Source organism: Morus notabilis, unplaced genomic scaffold (assembly GCF_000414095.1).
Source record: "Morus notabilis unplaced genomic scaffold, ASM41409v2 Scaffold857, whole genome shotgun sequence".
Classification (NCBI taxonomy): Eukaryota; Viridiplantae; Streptophyta; class Magnoliopsida; order Rosales; family Moraceae; genus Morus; species Morus notabilis.
Window position 1 is genome coordinate 1 of NW_010356843.1, and position 12137 is coordinate 12137.

Consider the following 12137-nt stretch of genomic DNA (forward strand, 5'->3'; position numbering starts at 1 on the left):
GGCAACCTATCAAATTAGGTGTGGTTCAAAGTTAAAAAAAAATAAAATGAGAAGCAAATTCTCAAAAGTCCAAAACGAGGTCATTCACCTCAAAATTTTCAAATCCCAAATTCAAATAAAAAAAAATCTCAAAACCTAAATTCAAAAAAGATCCTTTTAGTTCCCCATAAGGTCATATACTGAGGAATTATCTAAATATAACTTTCAAATCCAAATTCTAAAGCAAAATTCTAAATCAAATTTTAAACCATCTTTGAACTCTTCCTATGGTCATATATCAGGAAATTCTCCAAAATCCAAATTCAAATTCAAGAATTACGATTGACTTGATTCCCTATCGGATACGTAGGCAACCTAAAATTTAAGAGCAGTTGTAAGACCAAATTCAATCCTAAAAATCCTCATAAAAGACAGTCAAAACTAAATCAAATTTCAAAGTGCATAAATTCCTCATAAGGTCATACACCAAGGAATAATCCAAATTCAAATTCGAACTACAAGTGGCTTAATCCCATAATGAGGTATGTAGGCAACTCGGCTAAATTCATCGAGTTCAACCGCAATTTTAAATTAACCCAAATTTCTCAAATTCATAGAAAATAGAATTTACGGATTTAATTGGAATAAAAAAATCTTCCCTTGTACTAAGGGATTGTAATTAAGAGGTTATTCTTATAATCTTGAATGAGCCGAACTAAAAATAGTAAACTCCTATATTAATGAAATCCTAGTATAGGTGAAATTATGTTGTGTGTGAAATATTATTTTAATATCAATAAATATTTTTACCCAACAACAAGGAGGGGCAATAAATTTTGATCAAGTGATTGTTGTTGGAATCAAACTACTGCACAAAAACAGTATTATATATATATATATATTTTTTTTTTTTTTATTTCTGTCAAAAAAAATATATTATTCACATTATTCCAAAACTGTAACTCCTTTTTCCCTTCAAAGAAAAAACTGTAACTTCTTTATCATTTCACTGAACTACCAACAACGGTATGGGAAGAGGGAGAACAAAACAAAAGCTTCATCCCTCTGTCAAGGGTCAAAAGTTCAGGCCTCGCCCTTCACCAGAACCTCATGGAAAGACGTAAAGTCCATATAGTTGTAACAAGATCCTATGTATTGCTCAACTTTGACCTTCACGGGTTTGTAACCTTTAGAAAAGGTGGGTACAAAAAATCCAATTTGAAAACACCCGTTTCCCCAATCTTGATCCCGAGCTCTTCCTCACTTGAAAATCTCAAAAAAGCTTGCTGTATGCAAATGATCCTGCAAAGGAAAAGGAATTAAAGACCAATTTTTCAAGATATATATTTCTTAAAAACATATTCTAGTAAAGACTATTGTTCCCACTACTTATTGGCGTCAATGAGACATGCCTTTTGCCATTTTATGAGTCCTATAAAAGTAGCCTTTGTTTTGAACATTAGATTTGAAGTTAATTATAACCAGCTCATCATAAAATGCTGGGAACCGTTATCTTTTCCAACTACGAGCTAATAAGAAGATGGACATTACTAAAAGAAACTGAAAATGTCCTCAATATGACAAAAACATTGCTCAGGAGGTTAGTATAGTTGCAAATAAAGTTTTTTAGCGACAGCAAGAAAGTTGAAAATCTTACAGTAAAAAATCTACCATCTCCAGCTCCTTTTGGGCCTTATTCTCTTGAAAGCCATAAAAGTAACTGCAGCGGATAGGGAATACCTGCTCAGATTGAAGCTAATATCAGAGAAAGCTACCATTGGCATTGTAATACTTTCCGATGAAAGTTTGATTCATGTTATTTCTATCTTAGTTTTGAATAAAATGTTTAGCTTACGTACACACACACACATCAGTTATCACATTTTTTGTTTTCCCCTCAGTAGGAAACAAAAATCAGTATTCATGTTCTGAGTTTTAGAGACTTGAGCAGAACGGATAATTCATAATTTAGTTATACGCACCAACCAATTTCAAAGTTCAAACTGACCAACTCTTTAGTGAGGCAAGGTTTACACTCAAAAAAGTTTGACAATAAGCTAAAGAAACAAGGCTGAATTTCACATCTGTAAACATTTTATAGTAGCACAATAAATGAGACTAGTAGGTTCTGCTTGATCCAGAATCTATCCTCAATGAAATAATGAGCCATCACCCATGGTATTCATTGACAAAAAGGTATTAATTTGAATTGAATAAGAGCTAATCTCCAATTCCATTTCAGCCCATTTTGGGAAGATGTGTGGGAGGGTGGGCTTCTTTCTCTAACAGATTTCCTAGCCTTTATAGAATTTCGTCCCTCAAAAATGCTTTGATTTCTGCATTCTATTCTTTCGATTGTGAGAACAATGTTTCTTGGAATTGTCATTTTAGCAGGGATCCGAGTGAGAGAGAAATGGGTGAGGTTTTGGATTTGTTGGGCTGTTTGGAAGGGGTTAGTCTGTCGGTGAATCTTTATGATAGATGGGTTTGGGATCTCGAGGGTCAAGGGTTCTTTTCCTGTAAATCCTTTTTCAATTTCTTGATTGATGATCAAACCCTTCCTGTTTTCAAATTCTCCCATTTCATCTGGAAAGCCTTGGTTCCTAGTAAAGTTCAGGTGTTTAATTGGTTGCTTGTTTCTAGTAAACTTAACACTCAATTTGTTACAAAAAAAGAAACCTTTCTTATCTCTGTCTCTAGGGTGGTGCGTCCTTTGCAAAACAGATGGCGAAACTTTAGACCACTGATGGAAACCTCTAGGATTAACGAAGGACGAATTACACACACAGGTGATTTTTCGAGAGAATCACCGTCTCTCCTCACAACTCTATACAATCCAAAAGTCCCTAACCTCTAGGAGCCCCTACTTATTTATAGACTTTGCTAACAAACTAACAAATCCAACAACAACTAATTTCTGTTATTACAAGAGAAGCTTCCTCAGCAAGATTGCTGAAAGCTTTCTCCACAAGACTCCCAAATGGCCAACTCCACGCCAGCCTCACTTATTCAAATCCACGTCAGCATCACTTATTTCTAACATTTCTTCCTCCGATAAACCAGCAATTCCCGGTTCCCATCATCACCCTCCCCATGCGCAAGAACCTTGTCCTCAAGGTTCAAGTCAGGAAACTGGGCAGATAACAACTCCCACGACTCCCAGGTGCTGTCACATTCAGGGAGATCCTTCCATTGGACCAGAACCTCAAGAGAGCCATCCAACAGCGTCCGAGATTGAAGCAATGCTGCGGGTTCAACTGCCAACTCCATGTCCTCTGTCAAAGCAGCCGGAAACTGCTGCACAGGAGTGGAAGGCTGCAACACTTTCCGCAGTTGGGACACATGGAAGACATCATGAATGCGCGCAAAAGAAGGAAGCTGTAGACGGTATGCAACCTCACCAACCCGCTCCACCACCAAAAATGGCCCATAGAAGCGAGGACTCAACTTTTCATTGCGCCGACGGGCCAGCGACCGCAGATGATAGGGCTGGAGCTTCAGGAAAACCCAATCGCCGACCCCAAATTGGACATCCCGGCGCTTCTTGTCCGCATACAACTTCATCCGCTGCGGGGCAATAGTCAAGCGCTCCTTCAACTCCCGAAGTATGTCATTTCGGTCACGCAACTGATGATTAATAGCTTCCACCACCGAGCTACCGTCCTCCCAACGGAATAGAATAGGAGCCTCACAACCATACAAAGCGCGAAAGGGTGTCATCCGAACTGTGGAAGGTAGTGTTGAACCAAAACTCAACCGATCCCAACCAATTAGGCCACTGACGTGGTTTGTTACCACAAAAACACCTCAAATAATCCTCCAAACTCCGGTTAACCACCTCCGTCTGTCCATCAGTTTGCGGATGGTAAGCAGAGCTCATACGAAGCTCGGTACCAGCTAGCCGAAACAGTTCCTTCCAAAAGTGACTGATGAACACTCGATCCCCATCAGAAACGATAGAGCGCGGAAACCATGCAAACGGACCACTCCCTGCACAAAAACGGCCGCAACTTCCCGAGCTATAAAAGGATGGGACAGTGCGAAAAAATGCACATATTTGGTGAGGCGATCCACTACCACCATAATCATATCACGCCCCAAGGCCATAGGCAAAACCCCAATAAAGTCTAAGGATACATCATCCCAAACTTGCTCCGGAATTAGCAAGGGTTGTAGCAATCCGGCCGGTTTCAGGGCATCATACTTCACCCGCTAGCAAATGTCGCATTCCGCGACCAAGCGCTGAATATCACGCTTCATCCCCTCCCAAAATAGGATGGCCGCCAAATGCTTATAAGTACGAAAGAATCCGGAATGTCCTCCCACAGCCGAGGAATGAAATTCACGGAAAAATTTTGGAACTAAAGGAGATTGTTGTGGTAACACCAACCTATTTTTGTAATAGAGGCGGCCACCTTTGAGCTGATAACCGGCTTTGAATTGAGGATCTAACAAAAGCCCTTTAACAATCAACCGCAACTTATCATCCTTCTGCACCGCCTCCTCAATAGCTTCCAACTCCCGTGTGTGCACAACTGAAAACACTTGCAGGTGGGGTTCCTTGTGTTTTCTGGAGAGGGCATCAGCCACCCGGTTATCCTTACCCGGTTTATACTGAATTTCAAAGTCCAAACCAATGAGTTTACAAATCCACCGTTGCTGAGCCTCATTCATGACTTGCTGTTCAAGAAGGAACCGCAAGCTACGTTGATCTGTCCGCACTATAAAATGCCTTCCCAAAAGATAATGACGCCATTTTTTTTGTGGCCAAAACAACCGCCATAAGCTCGCACTCATACACAGATTTGGAACGACCACGATCGGAAAGTGATTGGCTGATAAAAGCAATAGGCCGATTGTCCTGCATCAAAACAACCCCCAATCCGCGTCCAGAAGCATCAGTCTCAATGATAAAAGTTTTGCTGAAGTCCGGTAAGGCAAGCACCGGAATAGTGACCATCCGATGTTTTAACTCTTCGAAAGCACCTTGGGCTTCCGAAGTCCACAAAAACGCATCTTTTTTAAGGAGGCGTGTTAAAGGTTCAGCCACCTTCCCATAATCCCTCACAAAACGCCTGTAATAGCCGGTGAGACCTAAGAATCCCCGTAGATCCCGAATGGTCTTGGGCACGAGCCAATCAACCATGGCAGCAATTTTTTTCCGGATCGGCTTTTAAACCCATCCGGATCGGCTTGAACACCAGTATCCGTGATAATATGGCCTAAATATTCCACTCGTGGCTACCCAAAAACACACTTTTTCTTGTTGGCCACCAATTGGTGTTGCCTTAGCAATTCAAAAACACATCTCAGGTGCTGCATATGGGAAAACCCAGTCCTTACTATAGACAAGGATATCATCGAAGAAACCAAAACAAACTGCCGTAAGTGTGATCGAAAAACCTAGTTCATTAAGGATTGAAAGGTTGCCGGAGAGTTTGTTAAGCCAAAAGGCATAACCAAGAACTCGTAATGACCGGCGTGAGTACGAAAGGCTGTTTTCGGTGTATCCTCCTCACGCACTCTGATTTGATGGTAGCAACGCCACTCGCCAGATTTCTTCTTGACCAGCAATACCGGACTCGAAAACGGACTATTACTATGCTTAATGATCCCTCCTGGCATCATTTCTTTCACAATTCGTTCAATCTCATTCTTTTGTGAATGGGGAAAACGGTATGGCCTTAAATTGGGAGGATCCATCCCCTCCTTAAGTGGAATCGCATGATCATGAAATCGTGAAGGAGGAAGGCTTGCTGGAGGTTCAAACACCGAGTGAAATTCAGTGAGTAACCCCTCCAAGGCAGCATCTTCTGCAATTCCAACTGATTGGTCTAACAATGTCACTTGCCCAAATTCCACCAAAAACCCCTGTCCCTCTTCTTGAATAGCTTTAAGTATTGCTTTGAGAGACACTAAAGTTTTGGACAAAGAAGGGTCATCCTGAAGCAACACTCGTTTGCCCTGCCAATCGAACTGCATAGTCAATTTCTTCCAATTGGCACTTACTTCTCCTAACATGCCCAGCCAAGTAATCCCTAAAATCACATCGGCACTACCAAGTTCAATCGGAAAGAAATCTTGTATTATATGCAACCCCTGTAAACTCACCTCTACCTGCCGGCAAACCCCCTGCCCAGTCACTTTGTATCCATTTCCCACCATAATTCCAAAACTAGGTGTACCATCTATTGGAAGTTTTAATTCCTCAACCATTCCCCGAGAAATGAAATTATGAGAAGCTCCTTAATCAATTAAAATTACCACTTCTTTGTTCAAGATCATACCTGTCACCTTCATGGTATTAATGGATGGAATTCCGACAATTGAATTCATGGAGAGCTCCAAGGATCCTTCTTCTTGCGTCCGCGGTGTCCTGGTTTCCTCGACAGCCACGACTTCTTCCTCCTCATCCTCTGCCGCAATAAGAACTTGGAGTTGGGGATTTTGACAGACATGATCGACTCGCCACTTTTCTTCACATCGGAAACATAAACCACGTTCTCGCCTGCGTTGCATTTTAGCATCAAAAATCCTCTTCCTGAAATTCTCATTCCTTCTAGCAGCTGAGATGGAACATGAGCAGATTCCTTGTTGACAAACGTGTTGGATTGAAGAGAGCTGCTGCGTGTCACCGTTGCACTACCTCCTTCAGTCGGTTTGGGTGGTATCCAGCTAGAACCACTTACCAGAGGTCCTCCCCCCGTCACCGACCCCGTAAAGCCACCATAATCTCTTGAAAGCCCAATTCCTTCCTTACTCGAGTTGGGCCTAAAGACCTGTTTCATGTGAGCCCGTTCCAGGGCCCAATTCTTTTCCTCAACCTTCTGGGCCAAGTCCATCAGTTGGACAAGGGAGGCAAGCTTCACCATACGAACCTCTGCCTTGATTTCTTCAGCCAGACCATTCGAGAAGGCTCCCATCAGAAACTCCTCGTCGGCTTCTCTCAAAGGAGAAGAGAGCAGCTCGAATTTCTCACGGAATTCAGCCACCGATGAGTCCTGTCGTAAAGCAATTAAAGCTTCGTAATGATTGCCAGTTTGCAAAGACCTAAATCGCTGAATTAAAGATTCCTTGAATCTCAGCCACGAGATGTGACCTGATCTGGATTCCAACCACTGGAACCAGTTCAACGCCTTCCCTTCGAGGCCAATCACCGCCGCCGCCACTCGTTCCACCTCCTCGACGCCTTGGACCTAGAAATATCGCTCAAGCCGCGGATCATCGGCGAAACCTCGATTCTCCGCCGATCGGTGCTGAACCATGACCGGGATGAAACGCCACCGCCATCGCGCCTCCGCCTTCTCCATCGTTCGAAGCAGAAGCCCTAGCCTGCTCTGCCGATGGATTCGCGCCGTTCCCCGGCCTCATCCAATCGGTAAGTTCCTTCATGTATTCCTTCACAGCTCCCATGTCCATTGAAAGTTGTCCAGCCACTCCTTTAAGTTCTCCGATGTCTTTCTCCACCACTTCCACTCTGCCGTCCATTTTTTCGGCCCTTGAAGCAACCATTCCCAGACGGAACAGCTCTGATACCAATTTGATGGAAACCTCTAGGATTAACGAAGGACGAATTACACAGGTGATTTTTCGAGAGAATCACCGTCTCTCCTCACAACTCTATACAATCCAAAAGTCCCTAACCTCTAGGAGCCCCTGTTTATTTATAGACTTTGCTAACAAACTAACAAATCTAACAACAACTAATTTCTGTTATTACAAGAGAAGCTTCCTCAGCAAGATTGCTGAAAGCTTTCTCCACAAACTCCCAAATGGCCAACTCCACGCCAGCCTCACTTATTCAAATCCACGTCAGCATCAGCATCACTTATTTCTAACGTTTCTTCCTCCTACTATAAACCAGCAATTCCCAGTTCCCATTAACCACTTACGCTGTCCCTTTTCTCTGCGCATTCTTTATCGAATCCTGGCCGATTTTCGTTTTCCTTGGGTGATCCCAAACTTTGCTTCGGACATCCTTAATGGTGATTTTTTTTGGTTGGTAGAAGCAAGAGTAGTAAGCAGCTTTGGAATGTGGTTACTCTTACTGCTACTTGGGCCCTTTGGCTAGGGAGGAACAACCGGATCTTTGAAGACACAGAGGGAGATATAATTGAAGTGTGGGATAAAATTAGATTTTGGGTGGCTTTATGGCTTTCTCAAGTTTCAGGCTGTAGTGCTTTTTCTTTTTCAGATTAGTTAAGAAGGTGGGATCTAGTCCTACATTAATCTTGTGCTTTTAGTTTTTCAGATTCGTTTTTTCATTTGTTTTGGTGGACTCCTTGTCCCCTGTTGCACCTTTTTCCTCTTATTAATAAATTTTTCTCGTTTCTTATTAAAAAAAAAAAAAAAAATCCATTTTGACCCATAGATGAACTAACAAAAAAAAAAAAAAAAAAAAAAAAAAAGGGGGGGAGAGAAAAAAGGGAAAAAAACACAACAAAAAAAAAAAAAAAAAAAAAAAAAAAAAAAGAGGGAGAGAGATAAACAGGTATCAAACACACACAACAATGACTTGATATACCATAAGAATAATCATTCAAGTCCCTCATAAGATGACAGCATAACAGCATGCAAATTCTTAAGCAAGGATACCAAAAGAAAAACTTGCATACCAGGTCAACGTATAATTTAAATGGTCCTGGGGCATGACCGAACTTCGAATCAAGGTATTCACATCCTTTGGTAAAGGATAAGGGTTACTTGGATTGACATTTTCATTGATGTCTTCAATATATATAGTAGCCTCAGGGAGTCCACAAGTACGAGCAATTGCAGGAATATCAACATAGAACCACTGGTTGGAGCTTGGTTCATTTGGGGGAACAAATATGCTTGGCTTCTCACTCCCACGAACGATCCCGATAACTTCAACAGGCGAAACGACTTGGACATGATCCTGTAAGATCTCTGAGGTTAATATGGAATCTTAAACATTGGTTTATCAGTAATTGCATAATTAATAAAAAGAAACTACCTCAATTGTTTTGGGCTTCTTTGTCCAAAACTTCCACCAGGAGCTTCTTTCGCTCTCTTCGACAATGTGGGTTTCTTGCTTCGAAGATTGTTCTGCATCACGTGCAACTTCTAAAGCTTTATCTTTCCAAGTGCGGGGGACCCATCCTCTATTTACCAGAATTGGTGACTGCACGCTGGAACAAGGAAATAAATACATTTTCAGCTGAAAGAAGTATGCTATAAAAGTCTGAAATTATAGGCCAAATGTGTGAAAGAAGTTACAGTTAAAACACAAAATGTGATTGGTGCAAGAAACAGTCATAGATAGGGCGATTTTGAAATTCTCTCTCTAGTTTAAAAGCCTAAATCTTTTGATTGTGAGAAAATTTGTTCATCAGAATAAAACTACACTCACAGATAGATCTAACCAAGCAAACGTGATATCTCAAATTGCGTTCAGAGAAGGTAAGTCTTTAGAAGTTTTCTCAGAAAGAGAAACAGGAAAATAAAAGCTTTTGAAACCCACAATAACTGTTAGTAATAGTAGTTGATCCCAAACCGAAACGCTAAACCTACAGTTGAAAGAGATATACACATGTATATTCTATTTTTGACTCAGATATATGACCAGAACGAGAAAAACAAAAAAAAAAAGTTTAAGGATGCAACTCATGAGATAATTTGGAAATATACAAAGTTTATTAACAACGTACAAGCATAACCTACAAGCTGCCTACCAAGCACTTAAAGACCAAATGCAACCTAATGTGTTTTGAGGGGTATTGCAACAAGCAAGTGTACAAGATCAACTTGAGTCTTGACCACCCCAAAAAACAGGGATGCGTACGATTTCATTGGACATTATTGCATGACTGCCATAATGTATCATTAAAGGCAACCAAACACTGAGATGCATATACCTATCTTGGTCGTTGGGGATAGGCAGAAGGGGTGTAATGACATAGTAGCCATTCTCCGTCACTCCTGAAATGCTTCTTGAACGAGGACCCACGAAGATTGATTTATTCTCATCAAGAACTCCCCTGCATATGACCTTTCTAAATTCCAAAGAGTCCAATTCTTCATTCGGTTCTAACAAAGTGTTACAGTTTAGAGGTTCCATTCCCAATCTCTTCTGCCTATATTCTAGCATTTTCACCTGCAACAAAAATTACTTGTTAGCATATGGCATATGCCATTGATTGATAATGGAATGCTGAAGTCTTGATTAGCAACATGATTACTTTGGTTTGATTCTCAAGAATGGTAACCCATAAAAGAAAACAGTTGAAAGTTAAGGTCATTTTGATTGTGATGGCCCCAAGTGTTTTTTTGTTCTTGATTTCTCCTCACTTTCTCATGATATGGTCTAATTTTCAAATGAAATGATATAGATGAATCATAATTTATACAGAGCAACTAATTTTCCTTGCCTATATAATAATGAGATTTCATAGACATGATATGAATATGAATTTTTCCTGAAAAGAAAAAAGGTAAAAACAGAGAGTTATTGCATCTATACAGAAAAACGACATGCAATATCATAGTTTTAAAAGTAAAAGAAAGTGAAGGCACACAAACAGATAGTTTAACAAGTTCAACATGCTGAAAATTAAAAATTACAGAATTCTTGACTCAAGGGTATAAAAGAAAGAGACTAAATCAGCAAGTCTAAAGTAGTAAACTTGAAATGCATTCGATTTCTCTTACTATAGGTTTACATTTCCCACAAATCATAGTTCCGTTTTTAACGTTGAAATATGCAGATAGCATTTTGTTGACAACAAAACTCTATCTTTTCATCTTAAGTACTAAGTTGTGTGTTTCGAATAAAATCGATGGTTGTTGCATCCAAATTCATTTCTAACACCTCTCACTCTCACCCGGTTTTCTTATCTTTCTCTTTCTTTTTTTTCTTTCACAGGTTATATAATGTTTCCGACACTGGGAAGCCTATTGTGGGATTCACAGATTAGGCCAAGAACCATAAGAGACGGTAGATTTAAGCCCTCAGAGAAACATGTCATCCAACTCCTCACATCCATCTAGCTGATCATTTCCCAACAATTTGTCTACAAGAATGATACTTCACACTAAAATCAAGTAACTACACATTAAATTAAAGTTTTCTTCCAAAACGGTTGTTTTTTTAGTAGTAAAAACAAGTGACTACCAAACAATAATCTAAGGCCCAAACGAATCCCATAAATACAATACAGATATGCACATAAAATACAGGAATGAACAGTTTTTACATACGTGAAGCTGTGAACTAATGCTGAATTACTGATAAAAGTAAAACAAGTAAAAATTTTGACCCAAAAAAAAAAAAAACCGTGAAAAGAGAACAAAAAATACGAGAAAAATACAACACCTTCTCTTGTTTTCTAAAAATCTGCCAAGTGCCCAGACCAAATGTGATAGCTCCGGGAAGAAACAGCAACCATTTTGACAATCTTGACCTATTTTCTTTCTCTGATTCAGATTATCCACGAACCCAGAAAGAAAAATAAATATATAAATAAATAAACAAAAGAAACAAAATTTAGTAACACCGAAACTGAACTGACCGGGAGATTGGAAAGAGGACGTTGAGTGAGATTCAGCTGCGGAGGAAGTGTAGAAGACTGAGGATGGAGAATATAGGGAGCGACCATTGCGGCTGAGCTTGATTATGGCTTTGGTAATGGCGGTTGAAGTTGTCATTTTGATGCATCTGGCGCAGTGGGGGCGCGACAGAGATCTGGAAGAGGGCTAGGACGAGCGTAACGACAAGCTCCGTGACGGTGCCGGTGGCTTGCTTGGGGGCGACGAGGGCTGTGGTGTGGCGCCCAGAAGTGAGATGAAGATGGAAGAAAAAGAGACGACAGGAATGGAATAGACTTTGAAGGGGCGGCAATATAAGGAAAGAGGGAGAAGAAAGAAAAGATGGTTCCTTATGAAATGGTTTCAAAGGAGTTCAAATCAGATTACATTGTACGTTTTAGTTGGTAGAGTTGAATTATAATTTATAATTTATTATAATATTTTTTTTTATAAAAAATATACATAAATTAAAAATAATTTTAAATTATAATTTTGAATTAATAAATTAAACATTTAATAAAATAGTTTAAACTTTAAATCTGTTTACGAAAAAAAGGGTGAAAAGTGATTTTGTGCTTTCTTAAGGTTTTTTATTTTTATTTTTTTATTAT

General features: G+C 40.0%; 1 protein-coding gene across 1 annotated transcript; it reads right to left on the bottom strand.

Annotated features, from left to right (window-relative positions):
• Positions 1-908: 908 nt before the first annotated feature.
• LOC21388052 (surfeit locus protein 1) lies at positions 909-11869 on the bottom strand. Its single transcript, XM_024162328.1, has 7 exons — positions 11511-11869; positions 11315-11415; positions 9858-10096; positions 8957-9131; positions 8595-8878; positions 1637-1719; positions 909-1281 (listed from the first exon to the last, which is right to left on the bottom strand). The coding sequence occupies exons 1-6, from the start codon at positions 11644-11646 to the stop codon at positions 1647-1649; spliced, it is 1008 nt and encodes a 335-aa protein (XP_024018096.1). The 5' UTR covers positions 11647-11869; the 3' UTR covers positions 909-1281; positions 1637-1646.
• Between the last annotated feature and the right edge of the window lie 268 nt (positions 11870-12137).